At 27.3% G+C, this 16,852-nt stretch overlaps 7 protein-coding genes across 8 annotated transcripts; 4 read left to right on the top strand and 3 right to left on the bottom strand.

Annotated features, from left to right (window-relative positions):
* The first annotated feature begins 13 nt into the window (after window positions 1-13).
* LOC113791039 (uncharacterized) lies at window positions 14-1,948 on the top strand. The gene is made up of 2 exons (XM_075821713.1): window positions 14-336; window positions 420-1,948. The coding sequence occupies exon 2, from the start codon at window positions 484-486 to the stop codon at window positions 1,825-1,827; it is 1,344 nt and encodes a 447-aa protein (XP_075677828.1). The 5' UTR covers window positions 14-336; window positions 420-483; the 3' UTR covers window positions 1,828-1,948.
* A 927-nt stretch (window positions 1,949-2,875) lies between these two features.
* On the bottom strand, window positions 2,876-3,970 carry LOC113791046 (uncharacterized). The gene is made up of 2 exons (XM_027340766.2): window positions 3,586-3,970; window positions 2,876-3,467 (listed from the first exon to the last, which is right to left on the bottom strand). Exons 1-2 carry the CDS (start codon window positions 3,962-3,964, stop codon window positions 2,935-2,937), a joined length of 912 nt encoding a protein of 303 aa, XP_027196567.2. The 5' UTR covers window positions 3,965-3,970; the 3' UTR covers window positions 2,876-2,934.
* A 296-nt stretch (window positions 3,971-4,266) lies between these two features.
* On the top strand, window positions 4,267-5,313 carry HINT1 (histidine triad nucleotide binding protein 1). Its single transcript, XM_075821669.1, has 3 exons — window positions 4,267-4,755; window positions 4,827-4,857; window positions 4,932-5,313. The coding sequence occupies exons 1-3, from the start codon at window positions 4,267-4,269 to the stop codon at window positions 5,171-5,173; spliced, it is 762 nt and encodes a 253-aa protein (XP_075677784.1). The 3' UTR covers window positions 5,174-5,313.
* A 28-nt stretch (window positions 5,314-5,341) lies between these two features.
* On the bottom strand, window positions 5,342-6,542 carry LOC113791045 (uncharacterized). Its single transcript, XM_027340764.2, has 4 exons — window positions 6,358-6,542; window positions 6,056-6,279; window positions 5,749-5,955; window positions 5,342-5,653 (listed from the first exon to the last, which is right to left on the bottom strand). Exons 1-4 carry the CDS (start codon window positions 6,503-6,505, stop codon window positions 5,375-5,377), a joined length of 858 nt encoding a protein of 285 aa, XP_027196565.2. The 5' UTR covers window positions 6,506-6,542; the 3' UTR covers window positions 5,342-5,374.
* A 1,331-nt stretch (window positions 6,543-7,873) lies between these two features.
* Window positions 7,874-9,283, bottom strand: Fnta (farnesyl transferase alpha). The gene has a single exon (XM_027340762.2). The coding sequence runs from the start codon at window positions 9,157-9,159 to the stop codon at window positions 8,050-8,052; it is 1,110 nt and encodes a 369-aa protein (XP_027196563.2). The 5' UTR covers window positions 9,160-9,283; the 3' UTR covers window positions 7,874-8,049.
* Window positions 9,284-9,685: 402 nt separating this feature from the next.
* Window positions 9,686-11,647, top strand: LOC113791040 (proliferation-associated protein 2G4). Its single transcript, XM_027340759.2, has 4 exons — window positions 9,686-9,821; window positions 9,894-10,128; window positions 10,198-10,582; window positions 10,756-11,647. Exons 1-4 carry the CDS (start codon window positions 9,695-9,697, stop codon window positions 11,278-11,280), a joined length of 1,272 nt encoding a protein of 423 aa, XP_027196560.2. The 5' UTR covers window positions 9,686-9,694; the 3' UTR covers window positions 11,281-11,647.
* Window positions 11,648-11,892: 245 nt separating this feature from the next.
* On the top strand, window positions 11,893-16,804 carry LOC113791102 (uncharacterized). Of its 2 annotated transcripts, XM_075821667.1 has the most exons (3): window positions 11,893-12,277; window positions 13,703-14,468; window positions 16,038-16,804. In XM_075821667.1, exons 2-3 carry the CDS (start codon window positions 13,768-13,770, stop codon window positions 16,750-16,752), a joined length of 1,416 nt encoding a protein of 471 aa, XP_075677782.1. In that variant the 5' UTR covers window positions 11,893-12,277; window positions 13,703-13,767; the 3' UTR covers window positions 16,753-16,804. The 2 variants fall into 2 exon arrangements, with proteins under 2 accessions (XP_075677782.1, XP_075677783.1); XM_075821668.1 differs by lacking the exons at window positions 13,703-14,468; window positions 16,038-16,804 and adding an exon at window positions 12,377-13,650 and having other exon boundaries at window positions 12,090-12,277.
* Window positions 16,805-16,852: the final 48 nt, after the last annotated feature.

The raw sequence follows: 16,852 nt of genomic DNA, 5'->3' as shown, positions 1-16,852 counted from the left end.
ATTGAAAATATTCCTGATGATTCATGATGTTTTAACATTAAAAATGAGATCAAAATCAAGATTAAATACAGGGATTTTTTTGTTTTTGTTTAATAAATGATGATTTGACAACAACGAAACACCGACACAGAACACATCAACACAAATACCTTTTTTTCTTTCGAGTTTATATCAATAACTTGGGCGCATGTTCGAATGTTTTGTTTTGAAAAAAAAATATCCGATAGTATCGATAGTGAGTTGAGGGTATATTTGATTGTTATTTGGGCCGGAAATTAACGATTATTTTGATTGATTTGAGAAAAATTTTCATTAACTTAACTCAATAATCATTTGGTAACAATTGAATTCAAAATTGAATTTGAATTATTTAAATTTACAGTTGAAAAATTTTTCTGATTTAAATTTGAAATTTATAGTAATTTTGGACCGTTATTTTTGGTTTTTAATCTGTGAAATTAATTAAACGAAAGACGAAAAAAAATGATCATTAAATTGATTCGAATAAAAATTTTCCTATTCATAATGATCATTGAAATTATGAATGTTTTTGGATCATCAAACATTTTTGAATTGCCCGAAACAAATGTTTCATCAATTGGATGGAAATTATCAGTTGAAAAAATTTTTTCCGGTTCAATATCTTGTGGTTTAAAATATCTACCAAAAACAATTGGATTTTCATTTCATGAAAATAATATTTTTCAATTTATAAAAGATAATGATCTTAAAGTTATTGTTTATCCAAGAATTTGGTCACATATTAAAGAAAGTAAACAAAAAATTCAATTTGATCTATCAATTGGTCGAAGATATTATTTGGCTGAAATCGATAGATCAATGAGAGAATTTTTAACAAGATTTGATCAACATTCACATGCACATGCAATGGCAATTGTAGCCAAAACTAGTGATATATCATTATTTGCCTTTCTTTTTCATCAAAATGATAATAATTTTACATATGGTTATCATTTATCATCAGAAAAAAATATAAACGTTGGTAATATGGATGATTGTGATTTCAATCCAAATTGTCCATCATCATTTGCATCAATAATTATGATCAATACAGATACCAAAATTTTTATTCTTACAACAAAAATGCTTAATGATTCAAGTAAAAATTCATTACAAAATTTTCATCTTGATAAAATTATCGGTTATTTTTGTATGTTGAAAGAGCAAAAAAATCAAATAATATTATCCAAAACACCTTGTAAAATTGATAATCATAATTTAAATGAAAATGATCGATTGATTCATTTTGATTATGGATTTGTTTTCAATCATCAACTATATTTGATTGATAAAAAAAACAATGAGGTATGGGAAATTGATTCGAAAATTTTAAGTCATCATGGAAAAAAATCTTCCATAATCATTAGAAAAATGGATGATGTTTTTTATTGTTCACCAAACCATACTGAAACAATGAAACCAACTACGATCAATATCCAAACAACAAATATCAAAACAAAGATGATCAGTTTAACTACCAAACCGATTATTCGCATTACCACCACCACCACCACAGTCAGTCGGCCGACCGAAAAATCTTCAAATTATAATTCATTAATAATTGCAATCATAGTGTACATTGGCATAATATCAATCGGTTTAACATTATTCATATATTTTAAACGTAATTTAATAATTGATGAATATGTTAAAATGACAAAAAGATCGGTTCCATTATCACGTTTTTCATTATTTCGTTCGGGTATTCGTTCGAAACGTATGCGTTCAGCTATTGGTGGTTGGGGAAGAAGTAATTCATCGAATCGTTCAACTATTCTTTCTACAGAATTAACATCTAATATATAACAGTTTTTTTTTCTATCTCAATTTTTAATGTTAATTTTATTGACGAAAAAAAAATAAAAGAAAGAAAATTTGAATGAAAAAAACAAAATAAAACCAAATATATTTTCGATATTTTCAATCATGTTTTGTTTCGAAAAATTTTCGATAGTATCGATAGTGCGTGTTTGATTGTTATATAGCCGGAAATTAACGATTACAATTAACAATTAACAATAACAATTAACAATTGAATTGAAATTTAAAATTCGAATTATATAAAATTAACAGAGAAAAACTATTTAGATTTAAACTTAAAATTTTAAGTAATTTTGACCGTTATTTTTCTTTTAATCTTTTAGAATTTAATGAAAGAAAAAATTATGATAAAAATTTTCTTTTTCATAATGTTCAACGAAATTATGAATGTTTTTGGATTACCATTGTTTTTTGAAGAATCTGATTCGACTACTGTTTCTTCAAATATTCAAACTATCAAACATAATCATCATATAATAAGAAAATCTATGAATTATTATCCAATAATACTTACAATCATAATATTTATTGTTTTAATATCAATCGGTACAATGTTATTCATTTATTTTAAACGTAATGAAATACTTAATGATTATATTAAAATGGCAAAAAGATCGGCTCGATTTACACGTTATCCAATGAAAACTACTCATAAGATTGATACTACTGGTTCAAAAAGTCCTACATCGACTATTTATTCTGCTTTACGTTCGGCTTTTCTTTCGGCAGAAGAATCATCAACATAAACTTTATATTCAAAAAAAAAAAAATTCAATGTTTTGTTTTCTATCTCAATTTTTAATGTTAAATTTTTTTTTATTTATTCATTGAATTGAAAAAAGGAAGGGTTAATTTGATTTAAACAAATTTAAAAAAAACGAAAAATAAATAAATAAATGGAAAAATTTGAATCAGAAATCACAGTTTTTTTTCTTTGTCTTTCTCTTTATCTTTCTCTCTCGCTCGCAAACACACACTTATAAACACCATCCACATTTATAAAAACAATAACAATATTAAGAAGACAAAAAGGTAAGCGACAAAAATATATTTTCAAGAAAAGGATTTTTTTTTTTGTTGAAAAAAAATTAATTAAAATCCATTTGGATATGAAGATGATGATGATGGTGGTGATACTTGTGTTACAGGTGAATTAGATAATAATGATGATGATTGTTGTTGTTGTTGTTGTTGAGGAGAATAATTATGATTATAAAAATTATTATTATTATTATTATGATTAAAATATTGTCTAAAATTATCATTATAAAATGTAAATGGTTTTGGCATTAATATTAAACGTCCTTGATCAGTACAATCCATATTAAATTGTCCAATAACATCACGTATACGTTGTGCAATAATATTTTGTTGTATAACACGTTGATGTATACCGAAACATAAAAGAAATAATATAATCAATATGAAACAATTTATTGTAAATAAACGATGATTATATAATGATTGCCAAAATGATGATTCCAGTGTTTCAATATCTAATAACCATTGTATAGCTGTTATTAATGTAATTATAATCGATATGGCTAATATCCAACGCCAACGTTTTGTTTGTGGTTCATAATTATGAATAATTTCCATTAAACGATTTTCAAATGCATGTAAATCTGTGGAGGAAAAATATAAATAAAAGGAAAATTGAAATTTAAAAAAAATGAAAAAATTGAAATTTTTATATTCAAATAAGACGTATCAAACAAAAAACGAAAAAATCGAATAATATACCATCACATATGATTTGTTCCAATGACATTTGAATTTGTTGTTCATTAAATTGATATGTTGTAGTTGTTGATGTTGATGTTGTTCGTGGAATTGTTGATAATTCTTGTACATGAATATCATCTTCTTCATCGAATAGTAATGTTTCTATACTATCTTCATCATCATCATCATCATCATCATCATTACTGTTGTAATTAATATTTGTCGAAACATTATTATTATCAAATTGATGAAATGTTGATGAACGTTGATGATGTTGAAAAAATTTTCTTTGTTGTTGTTGTTGATCATTCTGTTGTTGTTGTTTATCATTTGATAACATTATTATTTTATCATCATCATTATCATCATTTATCAATGATTCTTGTGTTTTTAGCATTTTTGTTTTGATTATTGTAAATATTGTGACTGGTAAAATTCAATTCATAATTGATAAAGATTTATAGTTATTATTGTTCGTTGTTTCTCAGTGTGTGTAAGTGTTTGTCTGAGTACATGTGACACGTGTATATGTTTTCGTTTTCTTTTTCAAAAAAAAGAAAGATAAAATTAAGAAAATTCTACATAGAATTTAATTGATTGATTGATTAAAGATTATCGATCTATCTAATCGATAACAACGACAAAAACATTTACAATTTGGACTACAAATCGATATAATCATTTGGTTTTTTAAAGAAAATGGAATGTTTTTGGAAATTTGCTTTTGCAAGACAACGATTATTATTATCAAAATCGAAATCAATTTTTTTCAATCACATGGATATGATGATTAGAGCCAAAACACTATCAACAATAACAACAACATTAGCAGCAGCAGCAGCAAATGCTGCCCAAATCAATAGTAATGGCAAACGGCATGTTGCCGGTATTTGTAGTGGTATATTCAGAATGAAGATTAGTAACGCCATCTTGATGCCATCATTGATGATATCATCATTTGATCATCATTGGGTGTGTTGTCGTCATTATTATTGTAATTTTTCTAATTGGAAAAATCGATCATTACAAATACGATCATTTACTACCGATCGAAAAAAATCAACAACAAAAAAAATGTCGGATGAACAATCAAAAGCACAACAATCAACCGATGATGGTAAAGAAACAATTTTTGGTATGATGTTAGCCGGTAAAATACCGGTAAAATTTATCTATGAAGATGATATGGTTAGTATTTTGTTTTCTTTCTTGAAGAAAAAGATTTGAATTCAATTTCCTTTTGCAAAATTTTTTTTTAGTGTGTTGCCTTCGATGACATCAACCCTGTTGGTATGTAAATTTGATTAGTTCTTTAGCATTTGAGTTTATTTATTTTGTTTTCGTTTTTGTTTTTGAAAATAAAGCACCGGTACATTTTTTGGTCATTCCACGTAAACCAATAACACAATTATCAAAATCAACTGATGATGATCAAATGATTTTAGGACGAATGATGTGTGTTGCACGTAAAGTAGCCGAACAAAAAGGTCTAGCCGAAAATGGTTATCGTTTGGTTATGAATAATGGTCGACATGGTTGTCAATCCGTTTATCATATTCATATTCATGTTATTGGTGGACGTCAATTAGGTTGGCCACCATGTTGAAACAGAAAAAGAAAAGATTTCACAGATCTTTGGAATTCAAAAATTCAAAAAGTTCTTCAACAACAGCAAAAAAATTGATTTTTTTTTAATAACATCATCATCATTATGCATAATGAAATAAATATTTAATGAAAGCAAAATATGTTCAAAAGTTCAAAAAACAGAACCAAAAAAAATTTGTATTTTTGTGTGTTTGATATTTCATGAATCTGATTCATTACCAAATACATTATTAGGTATATTGTGGCTTTGGTTATTGTCATTATTATAAGTATAATTATAATAATAATTTGTAACACAATTTGAACATGATCTGATTGTTGAACCATTATTATTATCATCATTATTTGGATTTGTATTTGTATTTGAATTTTGTTCATTATATTTTGATGAACGACGTTGTTGTTCTTGATGATCTTCTAATCGTTTAATTATATCCATACTGTTTATATGGCCATGATCATAATCGAACATATTTTCCTTTTTTTTTATTCATTCGAAAACAAAACAAACAAAAATAAAATATTGAATGATGTTATGGAAATGAGAAAAGAAAAATTTTTCGAAATACTTACATTCTGTTCCAATTGATCATGTATACGATGACAAAGATCAAAAAATAAATTCTGTATATTAAGATTATTTTTACAACTACATTCATAAAATGGTACATCTAAACGTTTAGCTAATTGTTTAGCTTGTTCATGATCAACAATTTGATAATTTTGATCAAGATCACATTTATTTGCAACCAATATTTTGATTACCTGTGGTGATGCATTCTTTTTTTGAGAAAATTTTTGGAGAAAAAATTTCAAAAATAAAATATTCATTTATTCATCAAATGCCAGAAAAGAAAAATATTTGTTTGTATAAACTTACTTCATCAATATTTTTAAACCAATATTGTACATGTTGAAATGATTCTAAATTTGTTACATCATAAACAACAATAATACCCATTGCACCACGATAATAAGCAGTGGTTAATGCACGGAAACGTTCTTGTCCGGCTGTATCCCATAATTGTAATTTTATTAAATTTTCATCACCATCATCATTATCATCATCATCTAATTTGATCATTTTTTGTTTAAAATCGATACCTTTTTTTCATAAATAAAAATTATTTTTAAAATTTGTAAATTTTTTATTTAAAAAATAAAATTTACAAATTTACATACCAATAGTGGAAATATAACCATCGATAAATGAATCATCACAAAATCTTTGTACAATACATGTTTTACCAACATTTGAATCGCCCAATAAAAGTATCTTATAAACATTATTATTATTGCTATTACTATTTCCATTATCTTTGGTATCCATTTTAATTATTTTATTTTTTTTTTTTAGTTTGTTTGTAAATTGACCAAAAAATAATTGTAGAATCGTTTTGTTTTGTTTTGCGGCTTTGTGGACTAAATTTAAACGACGAAATTTCCAGATCAATAATAATGGCTAGTTGGTTTGTTTGTTTTTGGCGGATAAAATTGTTTTTTTTTGTCTATTTTTCTTTCTAAATTGAAAAAAATCATCATTATTATTATGGTCAGCAACAATTATATTCAATGTGGGAGGGGGAAAAAACAATTTCGTTGAAAACAAACCTCGGATCAAGAAATAACGGTGATGATCGGTTACATCATAATGAAAATGATGTTATTCAATGAAACAAAACAACAACAACAACAAAATTTAATCAAATTTTCACTTTGTTTGTAACTGATGAAATTTAATATTATGAAATTAACGGAAACAAAACAAAAACCAAAACAAAAACCAAATTCAAACAAACAACAAAACAAACAAACAACAACAAGGAGAGAAAATTTTTTCCAATTTCGTTAATAATGATGATGATTATTATTATTGATTATCCAGGTTATTCGATTATTTGATTATTCATTCACAATTGTTTCAATCGGGAATAATGAATTCGAATGATTTTTCTTTGATGATGATGATGATGATGATGATGTGGCTACTTTCATGTGCGTTTGTGTAATGCAATATTTTATTACGAAAAAACCCCAAAAACAAGAATATTCTGTCTGTTGTTTTCTGCAGCCTTCGAATATATATTCCCAAATTTAAGGTTTCTTCTTCATTTTGGTTAGCCCGCTATATTATAAACTGAATTCCAAACCAAAGTGTGAATTGAAACATTGCAAATTGAGAAACATGCGCCAGCACTTGCTCTTTCCTGATTCGTATAAGGAACGATCGACCCAAAAGAATATTATCATAATGATGATGATAACTAGTGAAAAATTTCTTCATTTTCGGGAAATAATTTGCAAATAAAAATAGAATAAAATTAAACAAAACAAACAAAAACAAACAGATATTTTGTTTTGTTTAGTAATTTTATCCAAAAATTTGCTTTTTCAATGGAAATTAAAAATTAACAAAAAAAAATTGAAATCAAATTCAGAAAATTCATGTTTCATTTCGATGTGATATTAATCTTTTGACATTTTAATTTTTTTCTGCTTTCATACGTAGGTTTTGTAAATTTGATTTTTTGAATAAAAAAAATTTCCTTGTTTTTTTGTTGTCAAATTTTAACCGGATTTGCTTCAGGTAATATTCTTTGTTTGCTGTTTCCAGTATGTGTGTACCGTATGTTAATCGGATCTTGCATAGAATAAACAAATAACATGGAAGATTAAAAGATGAAAATACGAAATGCGATTAGTAGAAAATTGATTTATTTATTTATTTCTTGAGAACAAAAAGGAAACTTTGTAATAAAAAACCTTGAGACAATGGAAAATAAAGAGAAAAATCTCTTCAAGTAAATTGAAAAACAATGTTCCCGTTGTTGGTTGTTTGATTTTGGATTGAAAAATTTCAAAATGTTCTGCTGGTTATGATGCATAAAATTTTTTCAACTGTTCCAATTGATAATTCCAATAATTTTTTCGAACAGTATCGATCGATTTGGCCAATTTTTCACAATAATCTACTGCTTGTTCATATAATGATTTCATTGTTTCCGAATTTTTATCATTATCACCGCCATCATCATCATTTTCGATTAATGATTCCATTTTTAATGTTAAAAAACGAAACATAAAATAAACTAAATGCGGTGAACATAATGTTTTATCCGTTTGTTCATTATACATTGTTTGACATTCATCCAAAATCCATTCGAATGATTCAATTTTTGTATCGGATTGTTTGATAAGGCCAAATAAATAATTCCAACTTGATTCATTATTTGGTGCTAAACGATTTTTTTCCATTGTATATTCACATTCTTGTTTGATTATATCGAATGAAAAACCGGTTGTATTTTTAATGACAAAAAATCGATGATTCCATGCCGAATTATTACGTATATCATGATCAATCATTTTTTCGGTAAAATCAATTTCACCATCAAATTTTTTCCAATCACGAATAAACCATTGTCGTTGTTGCCATGCATGATAATTTTTTGAATCATCATAATGAAGTACTTTATCAATAAATTGTTTAAATTTTTGACAAACATCTTCGATAGTTAATTTTCCATCGAATTCATTTCGTTCAATTTTTTCACGAATTTTCCGTAACATAAATTTTTGATGTTCCCAAACTTGATAATTTTTTGGATTTTTCAATATAATTCGATGAATATAATTCAATTCATCGATTGGATCTTTTTTCAAACGTTCCAACAATATACGACGATAATGCCAAACAGTATAATTGGTTGGATTGAAACGAATACAATCTTCGGTTAATTGTAATGCACGTTCACTAATTTCTTCTTTAGCCATTATAGCACGAAAATAATTATATGTATCTTCATATTGTGGAAGATAACTAATCGATACAATTGCATGATGACCATCATTCTGTTTAACCGGTTCAATATCAGCCCAATCTTCACGATCTTTATACATAACAAAATCATTACCATAATATTCATCTGATGATGAATCATCAGCATCAATTTGATCTGGATTCAATATGGTAAATGTAGCCATGATTATAAATTTTTTTTTCAAAATCAAATTAAAATTGTTTCGAAAATTGTACGCAAAAAAATAATCACCTGAACAAAATAAATCAAAACGTAACAATCTTTATGAATATTACCACCATCAACAAAAAAAAATTAATCCAAACAGCCAATCAAAATAATAAAAAAAACCACATTTTGTTACAACAACGGAATATTGTTGAATGAACATTTGCCACTACCTCCGTTTCCCCCCATAACATACAAACAAACAAACGCACACTGTCGTCGTGGTCGTCGTCGTCGTGTTTCCATTCTTCTTCCCTTCTTCTTCTTTTTCTGTGTCTTATGCATGTGTTCGTTCGATCCAGAAAATAATAAACGAAAATCCAAAATTAAATTTTTCATTTTTTTTTTGTTTTGAAATTTTTTTTTCAATTGTTTAATTTTTCATTTTGAAAAAAAAATAAAAACAATTCAGTTGATAGTTGTGTTTATATATAGAATTTTATTATTATTGAAATTTTTCATACGAAACAAACAAACAAACGAATATCATAATGTCCGAAAGTAAAGATTCAACAACAACAACAACAGCAGCAGCAATTAGTGGTGATGGAGAAAAGAATACAATTGCAACGGATATTGTTGTAACCAAATATAAGATGGCAGGTGAAATGGTTAATCGTAAGTTTCTAGCCAAATTCTTTTCTGATTGATTGATTGATTGAATTCTACGTTTTTCTTTCTGAAATTCAGGTGTATTGCAACAAGTATTGGATAAATGTGTTGCTGGTGCTAGCATTATTGATATTTGTGAATTTGGTGACAATCAAATCAATGAAGAAACAAGTAAAGTTTTTAAAAAAGAAAAAGAAATTAAAAAAGGTATTGCCTTTCCTACCTGTATCTCGGTGAACAATTGTGTATGCCATTTTTCACCATTGAAAAGTGATCCAATTGTTACATTAAAAGATGGTGATCTGGTTAAAGTGTATGTTATATTAATTAATTAATCAATCAAATTGAATATAATTACTGTATTAATAAACATAAAATATAGTGATCTTGGCGCCCATATTGATGGCTATATGGCATTAGCTGCACATACAATTGTAATTGGTGCTACAATGGAGAATAAAATTAAAGGACGTAAAGCGGATGCATTGTTAGCCGCATATTATGGTTCAGAAGTTGCATTGCGTTTAGTACAACCAGGTAATGAAAATACTGCCGTTACTGATGCTGTACAAAAAGTATCCGATACATTCAATTGTAAACCAATATCTGGTATGTTGTCACATCAATTGAAACAATATCAAATGGATGGCGGCAAAACAATCATACAGAATCCTACCGACATTCAACGTAAAGAACATGAAAAATGTGAATTTGCTGTTCATGAAGTGTATGCCATCGATGTGCTTATCACCACTGGTGATGGAAAGGTAAATAAAAAAAAAAAATTATTTGATGATACACATGTTGAACGATATGTAGCAGCATCTGTATCATCAAATACAAATCGATCATTAGTTTTCTAATTTTTCTGGGTATTTTTCCATTTTCTATTCATTCAATTTTTCGCACTACAATATCAAATTACAATACACTTATATAGACAAGAGAAATGGATTCAAAGACAACGATTTATCGTAAGACCGATGAAAATTATCAGCTAAAAATGAAAGCATCACGTGTACTATTTTCGGATATTGATAAAAAATTTGCCAACATGCCATTCACATTGCGTGCATTGGATAATGAACAAAAAGCACGTATGGGTGTTGTCGAATGTGTCAAACATAAATTATTAGAACCATATAGTGTTTTATATGATAAAGATAATGAAATAATCGCTCAGTTTAAATTTACTGTATTATTGATGCCATCCGGTTCGCACAAAATTACTGGTCTATCATTTGATCCATCCATTTGTGAATCTGAACATTCAATAGAAGATGAATCATTGAAAACAATTCTTGCCAAAGGTTTGACGAACAAAACAGCTAAAAAGAAGAAAAAATCAAAATCATCAACAAATGTCGGTGATGGAAATAATGATGCGGGTGATTCCTCTGATGCTGTTGCTGCTGCTGTGGGTGCTGCCCCGGAAAATGGTGGTGGTAGTTCATCAAATAAATGAACCGAAAAATAAATAAGAAATTAAATTGTTTTGTATCACCCCATTTCCAAGTAACTAATTGATATCAAGGATTTTATTCATGTATTTTTGTTTTTTTTTATTTTGCAAAACATCAAATGATTTTTTTTTGTTCAATTTGAAAAATCATCATCAAAAACCGATGATATTCCCCTAAAAGATTAAACCGAGAGACAGAGATACTTCTTGTTCGATACTAATTGAAATGTTTGGAAATCTTCACACCAAACACACATATTATAGTTTGTTATAAGAAAAAATCTTGAATAATTTTTCCTTTTCCTAATTCAAAACAACAACAACAAAAATATATCAATTTCAAACAAAATAAAAAAAATAATTATCAAAACTCGCGAAAGATTGATGATATTTGATGTAATAATCGAAAATTTCTTTAATCAATTAATCGATTGATTGACTTGATTTGATGATGATTATCTAATGGTTTTAATCAATGTTTCGAAATCACGTATCATTCATTAGTAATGCCTTTCTATCTTTTATTTTTCTTCGTTAGTTTTCCGTCATCATCATGAGACATTGATTGATTAAAAAAATGAAATGAATAATTCACGTGGTACAAGTATGGTTGTTTGATTTTCAATAATAACAAATTAGATCATCATCATCATCATTAATCCATGAAAAAAAAAGATTAATCGAAGTTTGATTGATTGTTTTTGGTCGGAAAATCGATATGGTTTATGTCTTGATTTTATCACTATAATTTTTTTTTTTGAATCGAAGCTTCGAAGTGGCTATTTAGACCCGAGATGTTGACATGATTCCAATCATTTAACATTTATAAGTGGGTTGTATTTTGTGAAGAGCATCAATTCTATTAAATCGAATCTTTTTGATTTCTTTATTGAATAATCAAAACAAATATTTCTTTCCGTGTTTATAATTATTATGAATTAATTAAATTTAACATTAAAATTAATTAAAATTATCATAAATCATCATTATCTTACTAAGGGTAAGTTGCATGAAATCTGTATTTATTTATTTTTTTATTTGTAAACAAAAAAAACAAAATATTTCTCATTTATTTTCCCTGTTTACCTTGAAATATTAGCACTTTTCTTGATCGCATTTTCTTTCCTATCTTTATTTTTGCTTTTCGCACATTGGTACAACCGTACCACTTTCTGGTCACTATCATCATCATCATCATAATCATCTTTATTTTTATTTTGTTTGAATGAAAAAATATCATTCAATTATTTTTCGTATATGATCAACGTAACAACAAAAATATTAAATAGAAAAAAATGGAATTAAAACAATTACTTGAACGACAATCATTAGCAATTAAATTGGCTAGAAAAGCCGGTGAACTAATTATGAAAGCTTCAGGTGAATTAATATTGGTTGATGAAAAATGTAGCTTTGCCGATCTAGTTACCGAAAGTGATAAAGCAGTTGAAGAAATGGTTTTCGATGAGATTAAAAAACAATATCCAAATGATAAATTCATTGGTGAAGAATCAGCAAACGATACTGATGAATGGTCGGATGATCCAACATGGATTATTGATCCAATCGATGGTACCACTAATTTTGTACATAATTTTCCATTCTGTTGTATATCGATTGGTTTCACTTATAAACGTATACCATGTTTGGGTGTTATTTATCATCCACATTTGGATCATCTATACAGTGCTGTTAAAGGTCATGGTGCTAAATTAACAAAACCTAATGGTGAAACTATTGATATACGTGTACGTCCATGTCCATCATTAAGTAAGGCATTGGTTGTAGCCGAAATAGGCAGTCAACGTGATGAAGCTAAACGTGAATGTGTATTCAGGAATTTGGAATCCATTGCATGGGCAAGTCATGGTATTCGGTCATTAGGTTCAGCAGCATTAAATATTTGTGCTGTTGCATCCGGACAATTGGATGCATTCTTTGAATTTGGTCCATATATTTGGGATATTTGTGCCGGTGTTGTTATTGCAATGGAAGCCGGTGGACATGTTTGTGATACAACCGGTGGTAAATTAGATCTACAAGGTCGACGATTTATATTTGCAAGTAGTGAAAAATTGGCCAAAGAAATTGCTGATAAATTGGTAGTACAAATGGAATTTAAAAATGGTGAAAAATAATTTCTTCAACAAAAAAACAACATCAAACTATCAAATTATTTTATTTTATTATTATTATTATTTTGTTCATAAATCATATCGCTAGAATTGAATCACTATCATTTTACAATTATCAAATTTAATAATAATTATAACCTGATTATATTGTTATCACTTTTTTGTTTGTTTTGACTGAAAAGAAAAAAGAAAAAATTAATATTTTTAAAAAATAAGATGATTTTCATTTTCAAATTGATTTGATTTTCGTGTTTTTTTTTTTGTTATTTTGTTTTGTTTTATTTACAAAGATTTTTAGGTGACGAAAGATTTATTTATTTCTGTTGATTGGCTAATAACAATAACAACAGCAAGAATGAGTTGCTTCAAGGATGGTCACGATTCGTTGCAAACAACAACGACACGACAACAATTTGAATCGGTCGAACGGCCATTTATAATACGTGGCCTATTGAAGGATAAATGGCCATGTATACAATGGACATTGAATGATTGGGCAGATAATTGTCACCATGAAACTAAGTTTAAATTTCGTGTCCATCGAAAACAATCATCATCATCATCATCAAAACAATCATTTTTTAATAATAAAAAAATCAAAATTAATAATGAAATTTATCCAAATAAATTGTCAACTAATGATGATAATTTACCAACTGAAGAATCATCATCATCATCATCCATTGATGATTATTGGGAAAATGAATCTATCGATATGATTACGGCTACAATGAGACAATTTGTTGATTTTATTATGATGGCAAAAAATAATAAAGATGGAAATGAAAAAACCAAATTAGATTCCGAAAATCCATTTCTACCATATTCATTAGATGATTATTGTTTTTATAGTTCTTATAATCATATTGATAAAATAATGGATGATGAAAGTTATCGAAAAATTTCGAATGCAATCAAATGGAATAATTTAGGTCTGTGGAAATCGGAATCGAATGAAGAATTACATTCGACTATTTGGATCGGTACGGCCAATTCCTGTACACCATGCCATCAGGATACATATGGTTATAATTTTGTTGGACAATTATATGGAAGGTAAGTCCGTTTTTTCAACCCTTTTCTTTCGATCTTTCAATCCACCCACGCACAAACACCAATCTGATAATCATAACGGGGACATTTCTTAAATAGAATATCCTCATTTTTTTCCATTTCGATCATTTCAAAATGGTTCATTTTCTCTTCTCAAATGAAAAATCTAGACTGGATCCAATTTCAAAAACACACACACGTTGTTGTTGTTGAAAAATGTACGAAAAAAAATTTAATACGGTCAAATCTAATGTACAAAAAAAAATTCATTGAAAGAAATTCATTCTCTTCTTTTTCGTTGGTTGATTGTGAACTCAATAATTCACATTTATTTTGTTGTTGCTGTCTTTCTCTTTTTTTTCAGTTCGCATTTCGATGATAGCATCGTATTTTTTTTATCCATCAAAAATCAAAAATCAAAAATTTAGATTTTTAGGCCTCCACTAACCATCATCATCATCATCATTCCTTGATAAAAGTTTTTGGATTGAAAACAACAACAAAAAAAAATTGAGAAAAATTTTGGTTTGAAACATTTTCACCGAAAAAAACCAAATTGATGCAATATTGCTCGATATAAGAAAATCTTTTTTGTTTTCTCGTTGAATCCAATATAGTGAAAAAAAAACAATTTACCTTTTTCTCACAAATTTCAAACAATGTCTAACAATGGCTCAACTAATATATACATTTTTCTTCATCCTCGAAATGTGAAAAATAAAGTTATTTAGTTTTTGTTTATTCGTAAACGCGTACAATAGCATAGCGTAAATAGTAGCACGCCTACGTTTGTTGTCATCAAAGAGGCAACAACAACCACGAAAATATTCAAAAATATCGGTCAAGATCGCATTGATGATGATGATGATCATCGACCAATTCCATTTTCTCTTGATATCCTGTGTGTGTGTGTTTGTGTGTTTTGTTGTTGTTGTTTTACCATTTTTCAATACACACACACACAAATCATTCATTTGTATTCTCCAAATTCCAATGACTTTCATTGGTTATCATTGTTTTTTCGAATGTTGAATCTTTCATAATTCATTTTTTCGTTGTTGTTACTGTTGATTGTTGATTGTGAATGGTATTTATGGGCTTCCTTTGAAATGTTATTGATGATTAATAAATGGAATGAATGAATGATTGAAACCACCTTGATTCTGATTCAATCAATTCATTATATTCATTGTTTGAATCAAACAAACATAAAAATGTATCTATTACATTCAAATAGAGCTTGTCATCATATTAGATTAGATTTCTGAATTGAATTAGATCGATGTGTGTGTGTGAGAGAGATAGGTATATTTTTCTGATTCGTTCCAAATGTTTAGAATGGGGAAAAAAGAAAATTGGATTAAATTTTGCGTTTAATAGCACAAGGTAAACATTTCATTCATTCATTTAGTGAATGAAAATTGTCGACCTTTTTTCTCTCTCTCGCTTTCGCAAACATGAATTATTATTTTTTTTTCTGTTTCATTTTGGTTGCCATACATTCAATGATCTGATTTATTAATTGTTTTATTTTTTTCTTTTTTCATTTCATTTTTCATTTTTTTTCCAAAGAAAACAATGGATTCTTTTTCCACCGAATAATATTCGAAATTTATATCCAACACGTATTCCATATGAAGAATCATCTATATTTAGTCAGATAAATTTTCAAAAAAAAATTAATCTAGAACAATATCCATTATTTCAACAATGTAGGCCATATATAATCATTGTTGAATCGGGTGACCTATTACATGTTCCACATCATTGGTGGCATTATGTTGAAAATTTAGATCATATAAATATAAATAATAATGATAATGATCAGGTATCTATTTCGGTTAATGTTTGGATTGATCATACAGCAAAAACATTAATCGATAAGAATATTATCGTAAATTATCGTGATCATATTCAAGAATGTTTAACACAATTATTATTCAATTCATTACATCAAACTATTGGTTTATCCGATGAAAAATGGCTCAATTCAATGGATACGAATCCATTATCGTCAAATGAATTAATACAAACATTAAATCATCTAATTGGTCAACATCGTGATGATAATTCCAATGATGATTGTTATAAATATCAAAAACCAATTGAACTTCAAGTAGAATATCTAAATGAAACGGATATTGAACATTTATCATCACGTTTAATGAAATCGAAAACGATTGTTAACGATGATAATAGAAAATTGATAACATCTAAAGATATTGTCAATCATATACTGGATCCCGAAGTTATTAATATTTTGATTGATAAATTATTAAATAAATGAAGATGATTCAAATAAAATTTATCTAGTTTTTTTTTTGTAACCAAAAATTTTGAATTTTTTAAAATTTTCATTTCGTAACGTAGTTTATGAAGCATGCATT

The sequence above is a fragment of the Dermatophagoides pteronyssinus genome, unplaced genomic scaffold (genome assembly GCF_027571235.1).
Source record: "Dermatophagoides pteronyssinus isolate colony J.1.1.1.1 unplaced genomic scaffold, Derpt_VIB-CSIC_2022.12 sq0012, whole genome shotgun sequence".
Lineage (NCBI taxonomy): Eukaryota > Metazoa > Arthropoda > Arachnida > Sarcoptiformes > Pyroglyphidae > Dermatophagoides > Dermatophagoides pteronyssinus.
This window is presented reverse-complemented; position numbering and strand designations above follow the sequence as displayed.